General features: G+C 33.5%; 1 protein-coding gene and 1 non-coding gene across 4 annotated transcripts; both read left to right on the forward strand.

Moving 5' to 3' along the window:
• Nucleotides 1-73: 73 nt before the first annotated feature.
• Nucleotides 74-18,206, forward strand: LOC133192150 (probable deoxyhypusine synthase). Of its 3 annotated transcripts, none has more exons than XM_061328039.1 (9): nucleotides 74-192; nucleotides 5,301-5,497; nucleotides 5,971-6,135; nucleotides 6,650-6,868; nucleotides 7,199-7,285; nucleotides 7,462-7,567; nucleotides 8,053-8,156; nucleotides 13,282-13,407; nucleotides 17,974-18,183. In XM_061328039.1, exons 1-9 carry the CDS (start codon nucleotides 147-149, stop codon nucleotides 18,055-18,057), a joined length of 1,134 nt encoding a protein of 377 aa, XP_061184023.1. In that variant the 5' UTR covers nucleotides 74-146; the 3' UTR covers nucleotides 18,058-18,183. The 3 variants fall into 3 exon arrangements, with proteins under 3 accessions (XP_061184023.1, XP_061184022.1, XP_061184025.1); XM_061328038.1 differs by lacking the exon at nucleotides 17,974-18,183 and adding an exon at nucleotides 13,654-14,743; XM_061328041.1 differs by lacking the exons at nucleotides 8,053-8,156; nucleotides 13,282-13,407 and adding an exon at nucleotides 17,539-17,720 and having other exon boundaries at nucleotides 17,974-18,206.
• Nucleotides 6,336-6,403, forward strand: LOC133193048 (small nucleolar RNA U54). The gene has a single exon (XR_009721876.1). It is a non-coding gene; the product is annotated as a small nucleolar RNA U54 (small nucleolar RNA).
• Nucleotides 18,207-19,994: the final 1,788 nt, after the last annotated feature.

Genomic DNA, 19,994 nt, shown 5'->3' on the forward strand with positions numbered 1-19,994 from the left:
AGTCGAGTTGATTTCGAGAGTATAGAATCCAGGTCATTTGTGCGCTTGAGTGAAAACGCATGGTAAGAAATGGATTGCACCATTAGCAGTTGTAATTCTTTTTCTAAAAGCTTCAACAAATTTATTGCACAGAAGAAAGAACCCTGATGAACTCAGAGACCGAGGAAAAAAACCCAAGTCATATTCATGCTGGTAATTTGTCATGTATTTTTCTTCTAATCTGACAAAATATTAGGTCATGTGCGTTAAAATTAATTGAGGTCGTGGCTATTCCCATCAAAGTTTTTCACTCATTGTTTTACTTTCTAACGTTATCATTCTGCATGAATATTTTTCATTGTCAATTATTCAAAAGACTTGTTCGACAAAGTCAATTGAATCAGTGAAATAGAAGCTCTTGTACAGCATTTTCACTATTTCTGCAGTGAAATACAGTAATTTTATTTGAATAATGCATAAAAGTGATATTTTGTCATAGTGTAAAATAATATCAAAGTGGTATTTTGTCACTGTGTGAAAGAATATCAGAAGTGTGGCGAATCTTGAGATTTTCCTTCCCTTCACTAACAGTGTAGTGAGAATTAGATAGAATGTTCTATCATTAAAATGACAAATGTCCTACGGACCCAGTTTAACGATAGAATGCATTCCGTGTATTGGCAATGGAGCAAAGCAAACACGGGGCATTAACTCTCATAGTTAGAATAATCTAACTATGTCTCTGGACAGGCCCTCACCACAGTTAGAATGCCTCCCATATACCCGTAATGTAGCAGAAAATTGCAGAATCGCTCCGAAACGATTTTGGAGAAAATTAATGAAGTTGCATTGAAAATAACAGTCAAATTAATCATAACAAACCTTTTTGAGACTTTAAATACCTTTCATTTAAAAATTTAATCCATATAATGGAAGAATTCAACTTTTTCACAAACTTTTTTTACTCGTTTCAAATTTACACACCATGTTGACATTCGGAACTCTCGGGATTTTTCAACGTAAATGCACTGAGTTAGAGTTATCTCCCGTATTTTCTTTGCTACGTTGACAATACACGGAACGCATTCTATCGTTAATCCGGGTCCGTAGGACATTTATCATTTTAACGATAGAACATTCTATCTATAACTCTCAGTGCATTTACTATGAAAAGTCTAGAGAGTTCGGAATGTCAATATGGCATGTAAATTTGAAGCGAGTAAAAAAACATTGAGAAAGAAGTGTTGAATTCTTCCATTATTTGGATTAAATTTTTGGGTGAAAGGTATCCACAATCTCAAAAAATTTGTTATAAATAATTTGATAGTTTTTTCACTGCAACTTCATTTATTTTCTCCAAAATCGTTTCAGAGCGATTCTGCAATTTTCTGCTACATTGCGGGTATATGGGAGGCATTCTAACTGTGGTGAGCTCAAGGGCCTGTCCGAGAGACAGTTTTTTATTCTAACGAAGTTAGAATAATCTGTGTCTCGGGACAAGCCCTTGCCACGGTTAGAATGCCTCCCATATACCTGCAATCAGTGTCACACATACGTAATAATTGATATCAGGTTATCAAACGTTTATCGTTTAATAAACTTTATTGTTAATGAATGTGTTGTTTTAAATGGCAGAAGATTCGAAACCAACTTACCGGAAATTGTAAAACAAACATGACCTTGATCAGTTGTTGATTATGGTCGATTGGAGTTAAATTTAGCAGTGATGATATCCAAATTAGAAGAAGATAAAATAAGTTTTTGAATATATAGACCTAAAAAAAAATTTCATTAGAAACTTTATCAACTAAATAAATGTATTTATTTTTATAAGTGTTTGGTGAATTATTTACCAGGGATTTATGTCATATGTGACAATCATTCAAAAATGGGGAAGTTATACACAATAAACATACAATGTGATATCGGTGAAGTCAGTCCTGAGGAAAAAAAGATGAATCTTGAAAAAAGGGGGTTAAATTTAGTTCCTATGTAATACACACACCCCTACTTTTGAATAACTCTCTGACGAAAAAAAGTGTGTCCAATACACGTGACTTTATGGTATATATCCACTAAAAATAACAACTTTTAATTAGTAGATATTCCTTCATTTTTTTCTTGAATTGATTTTTTTTTTTTGCATATATATAGTCATCAATTTCAACAGGTTTTCTCTTTTTCTATAAACTTTGATCTGATGAATATGTCCATTACGTTTTGTTGTATCTAAGAAAGGACCAAATTATATGACACAAAATCTGAGATGAAATACGATTGCAACAATTTTCTTTAGTGCATTTGACACAATCAACAAACCATTCCAGTTGGAGTATCTGATAACCATAGCCGATTGTTAAAATATTTCTATAAGAAAAATCTCAAACGTCATTTGCTTTCATATTCATCAATGGAATTTGTTTTATCGTGACATGTTTGATCTAGGTCATGTTTATGTTTGATATTGTATCTGTTTTGAATGCAGCACAAATAATCTTGGTTAGCAGTGTTTTATAAAAACTGAAAATACATACTACATGTGAAATAAAACTGAAATGTGATTCTGTTCCAGAAAAAAAATTGTATATTAATCACCCCACAGCAAACTACACGCATTGGTGAGGGCCTGGGAAGGGGCTGGGCCATGCGCCATATGCACATACTGCTGAGAAATGGTGCAATGCAACAGCTAGTGTGCTGCACCATGCGGTGTGCCATGCAAAATGCAAGCACACATGATTTTTTAGTTTATAAGTTCATCGCAGTCAGCACTATTCTTCAATGAAGTTAGATGGAATCTGTAATGCATCATATAATAACATTGGATCCAACATTCAACATACTGACTCAACCACAATGACTTTTGGGAAAATCATTATACATTCATGACAATTCATTATATTTTGGGTTTGTAGTGTAAAGTGATGGGCCGATTATCACTGACAATTGATTGTCGGTCGTTAGGAGCTTTTCGATGCTACTAATCGATTACAAAATAAATGACGCTGACATCGCTGACAAAAATTAATATTGTAATAGATAGTTTTCGATTGGCGTGAATTTAGCAAGTTATTTCCTGTTAACTGCCATTTTGGAGGTCCAACGAGCGAATTTTCCTCTTTGAGCAACCAATTTTAAACTTGTATGGCAGGCATATGTGGGCAAAAATCTTTAAAATACTAAAATTATGAATTAAAGGAAGCTTGTGTCAACATAAATTCATAAGAAAAATTGTTATCTTCACCCAATTGCCCAGTATGACAAGTTTAAATTGGTTGAATAATGAAGGAATTCGGCTTGTATACCTCCAATATGGCGACCAACGGGAAATAACTCTTGTTAAAATCGTGTCAATTGAAAACTATCTATACTTTAATTTTATTACCAAATCCAAGTGCAAAGAGTTTTAAAGTAGTGATGAATGTTTATAATATCGAAGGTATCCATGCCATGTTGATGCTTTTACCACCATGATTGAATATATAGGGTCAGACTAATATCAGAAAACGGACAATATTACGAGGTTTTACTATACACAGGAAGCCCTTTAGTAGATGATCTGTAAACGTAACTATAATCAGGAATACAAGTCCAATTTCTGGATAAATACCTGTAAAACTTGTAATTCCAAGAAATAAATGCATTTAATGCAAGATGGCACGAATATCAATATCATTAATATTCCCTTTCAACATATTTAATGGGATTTAAATATAAATAAATTCCCATTCAATATATTATAGAATTTTTGTTTTAAAGTTAACAAATATTATTTTCCACTTTATTAAAAAAAATATTTTTGAATATTACTTTTTCACATTTATTTCATTTAAGTTAAAAATATTATAATAATTGATTTATAAATCAGTAATGCCCAGCTGATTATTACTGATGATTGATTCTGATTTTTTTCCAATTTCCCATCACTAGTAGTGTATATTGAACTAAATTTCAGTTTTGCAATACAGAAAATGCATAGCAAGTTTAGTTACTCAATAAAAGTATATATATCCAGATATATGCATTCATTATTTTTGGAAAGTGGAGGGGGGGGGGGGATGACTATTGGGAAAATTAACACATTCAATTAGAAAAAGGTACCTTTCTTGGCTTGGGAATGGGGCCTTTGAATGGCCTCAGTTATAGACAATCAAGAGCCCTGGGATGTTTCGTCAGATGAGATTCAGTGGCTGCATTTGACATACATTTTATTCTTGATTCACTCTATCTGGTTAACATACAAGTTTGGGTCATTTCTAGCCAATCACAAGTAACTTACAAGCCCAACCTGCACAAAGTTGTAGTTTTGAATGTTCTTGTAATTGCACACCCTTGTATAGATCTATGGATGCTTTTGTACCATATGTTTTAATTGTGCCTCCAGTGGTGGCTGGGGTATCAGTTGTATCTTAACAATTCAAGTTATAAAAGATTGTATTAATCAAAGACAGGCACCAATATTACATTTAAAACGGACAATTCATGTTAGGTTGTATACTTAAAAAAAGGGGGGAGTAATGTTAGGAACAAAGGAAGCTCTTCCTGAAGCAGGTCTATTTATAATAAACAAACTTACCAACTTTAGAACGATGATCTCTCCTCTGTTGCAGTGTCATTATTTTGAAACAACTACTTCATTTGTTTGGTCACAACACACTAGATAAAATTAGGTTTTGGTCTCTATCAAAATTCAGTAGCTTCTGAATACCGAGTTTTCGTACATCCAGAATATGTTGAATCTACATAGTAGTATTTTTTTTTATCATATCAAAAAGGTACATGGAAAATTGATGTGTTGGGGTTTGTTAGGATTATTTTCTATACAGGATAGAATATCTAATTGTTTATGACACACAAGAAGTTAAGATATTGATTTTGGATCCCAGGGGTGGGCATCGGTGAGTGATAATGTATGTAGAAAGTACAGCTGCCATCACTCATAACAGAATAACTTATTATTTAGTTACAAGATCATCCCCGACAATGTGAATATTATTTAGAGTTTAAATACCAGAATTGATTAGAATGTCGATAGAAAGCGCAAGTACATAAAATTGTTGAAATAGGAAACTTTTATGAATTATGAATCTAATTACGACTGATTAAACTTTTATGCAACTGACTGCATTGGTGTAATTGAAATATGGTATTGATCAAGACTATTAAAGCCCAGCCAACTTCACTGTGATATAATCTATTTTTGAAGTTAATACACATACATACATATATATATACATTTATGTATAGAAATTGATTACATTTAACCATCTCAGAATTCTGGTATAAATGAAGAAATTTTCAATAAAGTGTTCTAATTATAGTAATGGATGAACAACCTCCAAAGTTGGCCACTGATGCAGTGCTTGTCAAGAGTGAGAAAATTCCAGAAGAAGTGGGTACGGTGAAGGGGTATGACTTCAATGATGGGGTCAACTACCACAAGTTATTACAGTCCTACACCAGGTCAGGATTCCAGGCTACCAACTTTGGCAAGGCAGTAGAGCAGATAAATAAAATGGTAGGAACAGAGCTGTCAATGAATATTTATTTATTAGGGTTCTAGTATACATGAAGTATTCACAGGGCCCATCTGTCTGTCCTTTAAACACTTTTTAGTATTAAAAGTTTAAGTACTTCTGCGAACTCTGCTCATATGTAGAAAATGAAACTAATCAACCTAAATATTATATGATCTCTTGAGGTAGCTTTTTTAAATGTTCCTGTATTTAATCTTTCAAAATGTGTGTGTATGTGTGTTTGTGATGCACAATGCTAAGTGCATATATGTTTGTATAGTTAATAAGCGGTTACTGGTAATATATACACTTTGAAAACGCTTTTGTTATTCATGATCACTTAATTCCACATTGTCTGTAGACAGCCCATGTTTAAGTTTCTCTCTCTCAGATTGTTTATGTAAGGCCTAAGTTCCTCACTAACTCTGTGTCTGTAGATGGCCTAAGCTTAAGTTCCTCACTAACACTGTTTCAGATTGACTGCAAGCTGACCCCATTACCAAAAGAAAAGTTGGATGAGGTGAACTTGAACCCATGCAACAGAGAGAAGTCTAACTGTACCATCTTCCTGGGCTACACATCTAACCTGATCTCATCTGGTGTCAGAGAAACCTTCAGATACCTAGCACAACATAATATGGTTTGTAACATCCTCAAATTTCAACTTCATTTAAAACTTATTCAAATGAATAATAATTTCGAGAGTTATTGTTCCTAACTAAGGGTCAGACATCCTCAACAGAGATTTTAACTTGGCTTTAATAATCAGACTGAATGCAGCATACTTTGTTTAAAAAAACAAAAAACAAAACAGGGTTTCTGATGTAATTACAGATGCAAAAGCAGTGATGACAGATACTTTGTATGAAAACATGATGTATAACTTTATACGCTATACTGAGCTTTTGTGTCTATATTTGTGTGTTTGAATTCAGGGAAATTAATGGTTTGTCTGCGTTGTATATAGAAATTACAGTAATACAAATCATTCACTGTTTGTTGAATTCATGGCTTTTTAAAATAATTATTAAACAATATAGAGAAAAGTAAATTGGCTGACATTTCTGTGCATATGAAAGGATTCATATTGAAAAAAAATTCTAGTTAAAAAATAGATAGATTTGATAAATTTCCATTTGATGTTTTTGGAATAGATTGACTGTATAGTGTCCACAGCTGGTGGAATTGAGGAGGACTTTATCAAATGTCTGGCTCCTACCTATCTCGGGGACTTTTCCTTAAAAGGAAGTGACCTTCGCGAGCGTGGGATAAACAGGATCGGGAACCTACTGGTACCCAATGAGAACTACTGTCTATTTGAGGACTGGCTGATGCCTATTCTTGACAAAATGTTGGAGGAGCAGAAAAACGAGGTAGGCAACATTAGTATTTCAGTGGTCAGTTCAATCAATTGAAAAATGAGACAGGCAGTTAATATTTCAGTGGCCAGTTCAGTCAATGTTTTAGTTTTGCCCTTTTCTGCATGTTCATCCTTGGCATATTTTGTTGCTGACAGATTGACCCTGGATAGATGTTTTCAAATTTGCACAAAGGTCATGATGACACCAAAGTAAAAGAATTGACTCAGACCATGTTTACTTTTATATGCTACTGAGCTTTTGTGTTAGAAAGTGATGTAACTTGTCAAAGTCCAAATTCCCTAAGAAAGAGGTGTATGAATTGCTTCCATCTAACAATTTCAGAATGTGGTGTGGACGCCCAGCAAGATGATAGCTAGATTAGGAAAGGAGATCGACAACCCAGACTCTGTGTATTACTGGGCTTATAAGGTACACCTTGTGGCTTTATGATCTGTGAAACAGATGTACAATATTCTTTTCACCAATTGAAATTCTCCAAAAAATATATAATCTGATTTAATTCAGTCCTCTATCTTGTGGTTTTAAGATGCCAGCTTTATTTATGACAGTATATAACAGATTTATTATTTGTTCTAATGTTTCAGAACAACATTCCCGTATTTTGTCCAGCTCTAACAGATGGATCTATTGGAGACATGATTTACTTCCATTCTTTTAAAAACCCAGGACTGATGCTGGACATTGTTGAAGGTACATGAAGTCGTAAAAGATGACTGGTGTAAAATGTGTGCAATATTGAACAATTTACTGGTATTTATTTCTCTCAATTTTTAAGTCACACATTTGTTCTCATGAATGTCTAGGTTCTCTGTTTTTGTATAAGACCAAGAAAAATTTCATTTGTACCAGTTTACACAAAAGCCATGATGACACAAACGTAAAAGAATCAATTATGTTTAACTCTATACGCTATACTGAGCTTTTGTGTAATAGAAATTGAGCTGAAGATTTCTCAAACGTGTTTAGATTTTGCGGATTTATTATTACAGGGAATGTGAAACAATGCTTGATATTTAACAGAAGTTCTTTGATTCAGACTTCTCTTATGCATGTAACTAATTTGGAGTTGTGAATTACCTGATTAAGGGTTTGCGAATTTCTTGTCAGCTAAGGAGCACAATAAAAAATCGATGTTCAAAGCCCTTATATGTACCATTTGTTGCCCTTTTTTTCAGACATTCGACGGGTAAACAGTCAGGCTGTGTATGCTGTCAACACAGGAATGATTATACTGGGGGGTGGAGTCATCAAGCATCACATCTGTAATGCCAACCTTATGGTAAGGTTAACTGTGCAGCCAATCTCGATACCTTCCCTGATCACTTTTTACTTTATTTCTTAAAAAAGGTTTTAACCACATTGTCAGTTTTGGTAATGTTTCTTCTGAATTTTTAGTAAAATAAGGCTATTTGCATTGGTGTGTTTGGGGGGGGGGGGCACATAAAAATCACATATTTTGTGAGATCATATTTTTGTGGTTTGATGAAAAAGTTAAGATTCAAGGGGATTTGTTTTTGTGGTTGAAGAAGTGATATGTTGCTATTTTTATGCCCCGCCATGAATATGGCCGGGGCATATAGTGTTTGTCATGTCCGTCTTCCGTCCTTCTGTCCTTCCGTTCTTCCGTCCTTCCGTCTGTCCTTCCGTCACACTTTGCGTTTAGCTCTGTTCAAACCTCAGTTTCAAAGAAACTATCCAAGATATTTATGCCCCGCCATGAATATGGCCGGGGCATATAGTGTTTGTCATGTCCGTCTTCCGTCCTTCCGTCCTTCTGTCCTTCCGTCTGTCCTTCCGTCACACTTTGCGTTTAGCTCTGTTCAAAGCTCAGTTTCAAAGAAACTATCCAAGATATTTTTATCAAACTTCATATGCTGATAGATATTGATGAGAGCTATGCAACTGCATCAACATTTTTTGACCTTGACCTTTCCTTTGACCTTGATCTCACTTTTCTTAAATAAGTGTTTAGCTCAGTTTTAAAGATATCATTCAAGATAGTGTAATCAAACTTCATATGTTGATACATACTGATGTAAACTATTCAACTGCATCAACATTTTTTGACCTTGACCTTTCTTTTGACCTTGACCTCACTTTTCCTAAATTAGTATTTAGCTCAGTTTTAAAGATACCATTCAAGATAGTGTAATCAAACTTCATATGTTGATACATACTGATGTAAGCTATTCAACTGCATCAACATTTTTGACCTTGACCTTTCTTTTGACCTTGACCTCACTTTTCTTAAATTAGTGTCAAACTTCATATGCTGATGCATACTGATGAGAGCTATTCAACTGCATCAATATTTTTGACCTTGACCTTTCCTTTGACCTTGACCTCACTTTTCTTAAATAAGTGTTTAGCTCAGTTTTACCATTCAAGATAGTGTTATCAAACTTCATATGCTGATACATACTGATGAGAGCTATTCAACTGCAGCATCATTTTTTGACCTTGACCTTTTTCTTTGACCTTGACCTCACTTTTCTTAAATTAGTGTCAAACTGCATATACTGATGAAAGCTATTCAACTGCATCAATATTTTTTGACCTTGACCTTTCCTTTGACCTTGACCTCACTTTTCTTAAATTATTTTTTAGCTCAGTTTTAAAGAAACCATTCCTAATATTTTTATCAAACTTCATATGCTAATACATACTGATGTAACATTTTCAACTGCATCAACAATTTTTGTCCTTGACCTTTCCTTTCACCTTGACCTCACTTTTCTTAAATTAGTGTCAAACTTTATATGCTGATACATACTGATGTAAGCTATTCAACTGCATCAATATTTTTTCACCTTGACCTTTCCTTTGACCTTGACCTCACTTTTCTCAATTTGTGTTAAAATGTTGTGTTACTAATATACACTCGGCGGGGCATTCATGTCCTATGGACATATTTCTAGTTTTTTTTTTGTTTTTGTTTTAATTTACTTATTTTATTTATTATTATTTATTCTTTTTTTTTTTTTTTTTTTTTTTTTGGCTGCCATATGTAAATTCAAGAATACTATTTTAACAGGTAGTCCAATAATAAACTCATTCTAATCATTACTGAAAAAGTTCTTATTGTAAACTTGGAAGAAAAGAATGTGAGAGCAGTACAATTAACCCCCTGGGATTAATTATCTTGTCTAGGGCAGAACATTTTCCAGGCTTATCTTTGTCACTTTAAGGACCCTCTATACACCAATGAAAAATGTTTCTGGGCTCTGAGAAAAATTGTATCATATAAAGATATAAATAAGAAGTTTATCTATTTAATTTTCAGCATAGGGTACCTGCCATTTATCCCCAGGATAAATACTCAAAGACAATGAATTGTTGGTGAACTGAAATCACTGTTGCTTACTTAAATGGCAAAAATACATGCAAATAAGGTGTTCCATTAATTCAACTAGACCAAATGAAATGTTTAGAATGTTTGAATTGATTACAAATTGAATGATAAATTTAGATTTCAATTTATTCCATTTTAGATCTAAGGGCAGATTACTCTAACTGCATAAAAATTCCACGGAATTGGAACTCTTTAGTGTGCAGTGTATAGAGAGTTCTTAAGATGAATTAACATTTGTCTGCAACTGATGTTTGTTTTGAAGTTAAGGTCAAGCCTGGGTGATATTTGCATTCACTGAAGGCTGGCATTTTATAAAACACATGCTTTATTCTTGTTTAAATATACATTTAATTGAGTTATTATAGATATGATGTTTTTTACTGCCTTATGTAAATACAGGGATACTCCTTACGGGTTGTTGGATATTTATGAATTATCTTGAAATTTAATAAATACAGTTGTTATTGCATATTCTTCTTCGTATATTTTTAAATTTTTGTAATCAATTAAAATTCTCATTCTGTAAGCTGCACCCTTATATTTCTACCCCTCGGCGGGGCCCTTGCTGACTGGTCAGTTTTCTAGTTTTATCAAACTTCATATGCTGATAGATATTGATGAGGGCTATGCAACTGCATCAACATTTTTTTTACCTTGACCTTTCCTTTGACCTTGACCTCACTTTTCTTAAATTAGTGTTTAGCTCAGTTTTAAAGATACCATTCAAGATAATGTAATCAAACTTCATATGTTGATACATACTGATGTAAGCTATTCAATTGCATCAACATTTTTTTGACCTTGACCTTTATTTTGACCTTGACCTCACTTTTCTTAAATTAATGTTTAGGTCTGTTTTAATGAAACCATTCAAGATATTTTTAACAAACTTCATATGCTGATACATACTGATGGGAGCTATTCAACTGCATCAATATTTTTTACCTTGACCTTTCCTTTGACCTTGACCTCACTTTTCTGAAATAAGTTTTTAGCTCAGTTTTAAAGATACCATTCAAGATAGTGTTATCAAACTTCATATGCTGATACATACTGATGAGAGCTATTCAACTGCATCAACTTTTTTTGACCTTGACCTTTCCTTTGACCTTGACCTCACTTTTCTTAAATTAGTGTCAAACTTCATATGCTGATACATACTGGTGAAAGCTATTCAACTGCATCAATATTTTTTGACCTTGACCTTTCCTTTGACCTTGACCTCACTTTTCTTAAATTAGTGTTTAGCTTAGTTTTTAAGAAACCATTCATAATATTTTCATCAAACTTCATATGCTCATACATACTGATGTAACCTTTTCAACTGCATCAACATTTTTTGACCTTGACCTTTCCTTTGACCTTGACCTCACTTTTCTTAAATTAGTGTCAAACTTCATATGCTGATACATACTGATGAGAGCTATTCAACTGCATCAATATTTTTTGACCTTGACCTTTCCTTTGACCTTGACCTCACTTTTCTTAAATTAGTGATTAGCTCAGTTTTAAAGAAACCATTCATAATATTTTCATCAAACTTCATATGCTAATACATACTGATGTAACCTTTTCAACTACATCAACATTTTTTGATCTTGACCTTTCCTTTGATCTTGACCTCACTTTTCTTAAATTAGTTTCTGAATCAAACGTCATATGCTGATACATACTGATGTAAGCTATTCAACTGCAGCAATATTTTTTGACCTTGACCTTTCCTTTGACCTTGACCTCACTTTTCTCAATTTGTGTTAAAATGTTGCATTACTAATATTCCCTTGGCGGGGCATTCATGTCCTATGGACATATTTCTAGTTTTATGACATTTTGCAATTCTTGGATGATATGAATTAGTAGTGGGTCTCTTCATACCATGAAAAAACAAGAATTCCTCCCCCCCCCCCCCCCCCCTTGAAAATTACTGATTTCATAGTACTTGAAAAATTTTATAGATATAATTTTATTGATATATTAGAACTTCATTGCTGATTTCTTTATGCCCTGCCATGAATATGGCCGGGGCATATAATGTTTGTCATGTCTGTCTTCCGTCCTTCCATCCTTCCATTGCGCTTTGCGTTTAGCTCCGTTCAAAGCTCAGTTTCAAAGAAACTATCCAAGATATTTTCATCAAACTTCATATACTGATAGATATTGATGAGAGCTATGCAACTGCATCAACTTTTTTTTGACCTTGACCTTTCCTTTGACCTTGACCTCACTTTTCCTAAATTAGTGTTTAGCTCAGTTTTAAAGATACCATTCAAGATAGTGTAATCAAACTTCATATGTTGATACATACTGAAGAGAGCTATTGAACTGCATCAACATTTTTGACCTTGACCTTTCCTTTGACCTCACTTTTCTTAAATTAGTGTTTAGCTCAGTTTTAAAGATTTTTATCAAACTTCATTTGTTGATACATACTGATGAGAGCTATTCAACTGCATCAACATTTTTGACCTTGACCTTTCCTTTGACCTTGACCTCATTTTTAAATTAGTGTTTAGCTCATTTATAAAGAAACTATTCAAGATATTTTTATCAAACTCCATATGCTGATACATACTGATGAGAGCTATTCAACTGCATCAACATTTTTTGACCTTGACCTTTCCTTTGACCTTGACCTCACTTTTCTTAAATTAGTGTCAAACTTTTTTTTAAAGTAAACCATTCAAAATATTTTTATCAAACTAAATATGCTGATACGTATTTGTGAGAACTATTCAACTGCATCAAAAATGTTTGACCTTGAACTTTCCTGTGACCTTGACCTCACTTTTCTTAAATTTGCATTTTGCTTAGTTTTAAAGAAACCATTAATTAAAATGTATATATGTAAGCTTATGCACTTATACATAATTTGGTGAGAATTTATCATCTATATCCAACTTTTTAGATATCAGTTTTAAAGAAACTATTCAAGATATTCTCATCAAATTTCATACACTAATACAAATTTTCATGTTGCATTACTAATATACCCTCGGTGGGTCATTCATGTCCTATGGACATATTTCTAGTTTGTTTTTGTTTTTTTTCCCAGCGAAATGGTGCAGATTTTAGTGTGTTTGTAAACACTGCTGCAGAGTTTGATGGAAGCGATGCTGGAGCAAGTCCTGATGAAGCCGTGTCCTGGGGGAAAATCAAGAAAACAGCCAAACCTGTAAAAGTCAGTTTAATTGTTTATTTAGCTTTGTCTATCAGAATCAATCATTCATATATGTGGAGAAAAAAAAAGTATTTCACCAAAAAATATTTCTTTTCACACTATTTACAAATGCTAAGTTTGAGTACATGTATTTTTTGCAACACAACATGCCTGTGTCAGATGTAGTATCCTTAGTTTGGAATTTTCATTTTCATTTCACATAGTCAAATGAACACCTTACTTATACTATATTCTATTTGTAACCAGGTTTATGGCGAGGCTACATTGATTTTCCCTCTGTTGGTGGCAGAAACTTTTGCCAGGAGAGAAAAGGAGATCACATCACAGAAAGAATAAGACCAAAAAGTAGTACATCTGAGAATTCGTTTCACTTGTCAACATGGCTGTGTTCAGACAGTTTTTCTGAACTTGGTGATAGTATTGAGTAAAAGTGGTGAATCAAAGGAATCATGGAAGCATGTATGGCTTATAATACTGAATTTAAAGAGGGATCAATGAAATCCACATTGTCTCTTCTCATTTTTAGGGAAATGTCAAAAAAAAAAACTGAGAGTACTTTCACATACTTCAACAATGACTGAAGATCTGCTTCTATTAACCCACAGTGATAACTACATTTGGTCCCATGGGAGACGGAATCGAGAACTTTTGGATTATCTTGGTCTCAATCTTAAGTCATGCTTACTATAAAATAACATGGCTTCTTTTGATGAAAAGTTCCATGGACCATTGGAACATCTTCCCTATAGAAGCAAGGAGTAAGAGTGTTATGACAGTGCTAATAGCCATATACCTGTACAAAAAGATGATTTACCACCCATATTATGCTATGTTTTGTATTAAATTTTTGGTCACCAGAGTCATTTATGTTATCTATTACTATCTGTTTTTGTCCGTCATTGTCCATTGGTCGTAAACTTTTGAACATTTTCAGCTTCTTCTCTGAAACCAATTTCAACCAATTTTGGTATGTAGCAGGTATGGATAAAGGGAAACAAAAATTGTGACTTTCATGGTCCCTTGATTGCCCTATTTCTCTTGTGTTTGAGCAACATATCTATAAAAATGTTGCTTTATAATTAATTTGCCATTTTGTGGATCCTTAACAGGATTGTATTATGCTCTGGTGACCATTAAGGCCCTTGGGCCTGTTGTTTCATATACATGTAGTCATTTGTGTATGATCTTGATGTTATGAAAATGCAGAATTATTTTTGTTATATTTATGACTTTTTAACCTTGCAGTGTGATATTTTTATTTTTTTTTAATCAGTACATACGTGTACTCATTTAAGATTTTGTTACAAGAATCCTATTAAAGTTTTCAGTTTTTAAATGTTGACTTTATTTCTTTATGTATTACCTATATATGTATTTCTTTCATTATATTTCTTTGGTATTTTACACATGTATTGCTTGACACTGTAGCTTTTGTAAAATAACATGGTTATGGCTTCTGACCTCATGACCTTTGAACTTGACTTTAGACCTATTTTTCAAAATAGTTCATGGTGGCAATATACAATATATTTTTGACATTTTTAAGAGGTAACTCTCTGCTAGTTAGCATGTACAATATTGTTGTAACACATTTTGAAAAATACCAGCATATAGTCCACCTGACCTTGACCTTTGACATACTGTGTTAGTATCATGTTTGGGATCAAAGTTTTACATGAGAATATATAGGACAAAATGTTTAAAAATCTTTTCAAGAACAGCAGGACAATGTTAAGTGATATTAATATGCAAGCATCCTCAGGGAGTTCATATTCAAGTTTGTTCAAATCATGGCCCCAGGGGGTAGGGTGGGGAAACAGTAGTGAATCAAAGTTTTACTTGAGAAAATATAGGACAAAATGTTTGAAAACATTCTTCTGAAGAACAACAGGGCTATGATATGTGGTATTAATATGCAAGCATCCTCACTTGGTGCAGATTCAAGTTTGTTCAAATTGTGGCCCTCGAAAATAGGGCAGGCCATAGTAGGGGCCGAATTAGACTTTTACATGGGAATATAAAGGACAAAATGTGTAAAATTTTCAAGAACAACAATTTCAACAAATCTACACATAAAGCATCCTTGGGTAAAGGGGATTAAAGTTTGTTCAATTGAAAGATTATGCCCTCTTCCAAGAGGAGATAAGAGTAGTGTTATGATAAATCATATGAGATTCCTTTTTTGTGCATATATGAATTTACCCAAATTTTGGCCCATGGAGTAGGATGCGTGAGTGGATTTAGAGGGGGAATCAGGAGGAGCCAGCTGGAATGCCCCCTCCTGAATTTCAGATTTTCAGTTATTAAATTTCTATATAAGTAAACAAAAAAAATAACCTTCAAACCCCGTCTGTCTCCTTCCTACTTCAGGGATTTAAGAAGGAAGTTACTTTTGTGAGCATGGAATAAACAGGATCAGGAACCTACTGGTACCCAATGAGAACTACTGTCTATTTGAGGACTGGCTGATGCCTATTCTGGACAAAATGTTGGAGGAACAGAAAAATGAGGTAGGCAGCATTAGTATTTCAGGTCAATTCACTCAACAAAATGTTGCAGGAAAAGAAAGATTAGATATGCAGCTTGTATTTCAGTGGTCAATTCACTCAACAAAATCTTGCAGGAGTAGAAAGATGAGGCAGGCTGCTAATATATTGGTGGTGAATTCAATTAACATGATGTTAGGGGAATAGAAAATAAGGTAGGCAGCTAGTATTTCAGTTGCCAATTCAACATGTCAATGATTTTATTCTGTTTTATGTCTTCATTCATTGGGATCTGTTGTCATTTACAGATTGATCCTGAGTAGGTGTGTTTAAATTTGCACAAAAGTCATGATGACACCAAAGTATAAGAATTTACTCAGACCATGTTTACTTTTATATGCTATACTGAGCTTTTGTGCAAGTAAATTCATTGATTTGATTTGTCAAAAGTCCATAAGAAAGAGTTGTATAAAATGCTTCCATGTTAAATTTTTCAAGAATGTTGTATGGACCCCAGTCTGGACCCCCAGCAAGATGATAGCTAGACTAGGAAAGGAGATTGACAACCCAGACTCTGTCAATTACTGGGCTTATAAGGTAGACCTTGTGGCTTCATGATATGTGAAACAGACGTACATTATTCTTTTCACAAATTGAAATTCTGCAAAAAATATAATTATAAGCAGATTTAATTCAATCCTCTATCTTGTGGTTTTAAGTTGCCTTTTTTTATATGACGGTATAATATACATTTAAAGTATATCATTTAGGGAGTTAGCAGGATTCCAGTTCCCAAAGGGCAGGACTATTTCCTGAGGTGAGCCTTGGGAATTAGTTCTGGGTAGAGGGGAACTGGAATCTTGTTAACTCCCTCAATGATATACGTTTGAACTGTTTTATAATACCCATACATACCTATATCTAAAGGATTACACATAACCAGGAATTAACTTGCGATAAGTTCACCTGACTAATGCATGATAAAACGGGGATTAGTCCATTCACAGAAATTTCTAGGGAATTATTTACATCTAATGGTCTATTATAATTTTATATAGGGAATGTTTTAATATTTCAGAACAACACTCCATTATCCTGTCCAACTCTAAATGACAGATCTATTGGAGACATGATTCACTTCCATTCCTTTAAAAACCCAGGACTGGTGTTGGACATTGTTGAAGGTACAAGAAGTTTAGAACATGACTTCTGTTAAGTGTGTGCAGCAATTTTACTGATTTTCTTTCAATTTTTAAGTCACACATTTTCTCATGAAAATCTCTATTCTCTGTTTTGTATAAGAACGAGAAACATTTCATTGATACCAATTTACACAAAAGCCATGATGACACAACTGTAAAAGAATCAATTATGTTTAATTCTATACGCTATACTGAGCTTTTGTGTAACAGAAATCGGTTTAAAGATTCCCCAAATGCTGATTTATTTTTTTCTGGGATTGTGTCACTACAATTTACAACACTTCTCTTTATATTCACACTTTTCTTGTGTCACTAAATTTGATCACAATTGTGAATTATCTGATCAAAGATATGCAAAGAATTTCTTGTCAGTCAATGAATACAATAAAAAAAATGATATGTTCAAAGCCCTTATTTGTGCATTCTTTTCCACTTTTCTCCAGACATCCGACGGGTAAACAGTCAGGCCGTGTATGCTGTCAACACAGGAATGATTATACTGGGAGGCGGAGTCATCAAGCATCACATCTGTAATGCCAATTATGTCAATTATGTAATGCCAATCAGTGATCCTCATGAAGAGGTGTCCAGGGGAAAAATCAAGAAAATGGCCAAACCTGCAAAAGTCAGTGTAATCCTTTATTGAGCTTTATCTTTTCAGAATCTATCATTCATAATTATATTTTGTGGAGGGAAAAAGCAGATTGTAAAAAAAAGGTTCATTTAGACTGCATGTACTTACAAATAGTTGGAATATTTTTTGCAACTTAATATGCCTGTGTCAAATGTAATATCATTTAATAATTTTGAATGATAAATTTTCATTTAATTAAGACAAATGAACACCTTACTAATACTGTATTCTATTTTGTAACCAGGTTTATGGTGAGGCTACATTGATTTTCCCTCTGTTGGTGGCAGAAACTTTTGCCAGGAGAAAGATCACATCACAGAAAGAATAAGAAATAAAAGTACTCTTTGTCAACATTCCAAGCTGTGTCGTACAATGAGAGGAAGTTTTTGACTATCTGGGACAAATCTGCAGATCATCCTCATGGCTCTGTATTGAGACTTTTTTTCAGTAACCTTGTGATAGTATTGAGTAAAAGTGATAAATGAATTAAAGCCTGGAAATTTATAGTATTTGTATGTTTTTTATTAGTCCCCTACCGGTGAAACCGGAGGGGACTATAGGTTTCCTCTGAGTCTGTCCGTCCATCTGTCTGTCTGTCCCTCTGTCTGTCTGTCCCACTTGGTTTTCCGCACTTTTTTCCTAAACACTTGCAGATATTGAGCTGATTTTTGGTATGTGAGTGTATCTTGATGAGTTACAGATTAAGTTTTCATTTCGTTCCGCTTCATTGATTTTTGACGGAATTACGGCCTTTTCAATTTTTAAGGGTTTTCCGCAATTTTCTTCTAAACGCTTTCAGATATTGAGCTGATTTTTGGTATGTTACTTTACCTTGATTAGTTATAGATCAAGTTTGCATTTCGTCACGCTTCATTGATTTTTGACGGAATTATGGCATTTTCAATTCTTAAAGGGAACCAGATTACACTTGCCGGTAGGGGACTAGTATTGCTAATGCAATACTCTCAGAATGCTTGTTTAATTTGAATTTAAAGAGTGATCGTTGAAATCCCGGATTGGTCTTTCAGCAATGGTGAAAAAAATTCAGAAAATTACTGTCACATACTATGAATGGAGATATTCTATTATAAAGCTAGCAGAACTAACTTCATTCTGTCCTAATTGAAGATCAACAGGGAACAGAAATTTTTGGTGATCCCAATCTAAAGAATGTATAATTCCTTTAATCATATATGAAGATTTTGTTTTAAATGCAAGGAGCATATGTGTTGTGACTTTGCTAATAAATACATGTACTCGTATGTACCTGTACAAGAAGATGATTTGCTTGCCTTGTTTTACTATGCAAATTTGCATGTCTTACATGACTTTGTTTAAGTACTTGTAACTTCATTTGCTTTTGATCTTTATGTTACCAAAATGCAAATTTGTTTTGTTACATGTATATTTATGAATTTTGAATTGTGCAATGTGATATTTTTATATTTTATTTGTACTTGTTGAAAAAAAAATCAAATTTTAAAATGTTGAGTTTTACATATGCATGTACTTAGTCAGACGTGTAAATAACAGATATGTTGGAGTTATGTGCACATTTTAAAAAAGTAATTATTAAATTTTTCAGGATAAAATGCATTTCAATACCAGGAGGTATTTAAAATGTTTAAGAGGGTAAAGTCCACTTCTTTCTCACTTGAATGAGTTGTCTAGATTGAGAAGCTCAGTGCCCACAGCATTGGCAGCTATTCATCCATGCAGGCTGGCCAGTGGCCCTAAAATTCAAAAAAAAAATTTTTTTTTAGTTTCGCTAAAACCCTAAAATAAATGTTGAATTTAATGGGAAATCCTTAAAAAAGCCTTAACTGTTCATGTCAATTCCTATTTCTTTTTTAAATATTTCTACTTTAGCAAGTTTGAAAATGCATTCATTCAAAATGTGTTCTAAATTTCTAATGTAGTTTGCAGTGAAAGCCATTTGACCAGAGTCAAGAGGCCTTCCTGTACTTAAAATATTTTTATGAGTTTATACATATTATTGTCAGATTTACGAAGGTAAGTCCATATCCATGTTTTAAACTGACTTAAAACTAAAATTCCCAGTAATTTGAGCATGAAAATAGCTCTCTTTTTATGCCCCTGCCATAAAATGGCCGGGGGCATATAGTGTTACCCTGTTCCGTCATTCTGTCATCATTGACTTTCTGTTCATTATCTCGGCAACAGTTGTACACATTCAACTCATATATGACATATGGATACGTCATAGGAATTCCGAAAACGCAGGTCAAGTTCGAATTTGGTTGT

This window comes from Saccostrea echinata, unplaced genomic scaffold, assembly GCF_033153115.1.
Source record: "Saccostrea echinata isolate AGI-Se365-2 ecotype Australia unplaced genomic scaffold, CSIRO_AGI_Sech_v1 ptg000025l, whole genome shotgun sequence".
Classification (NCBI taxonomy): domain Eukaryota; kingdom Metazoa; phylum Mollusca; class Bivalvia; order Ostreida; family Ostreidae; genus Saccostrea; species Saccostrea echinata.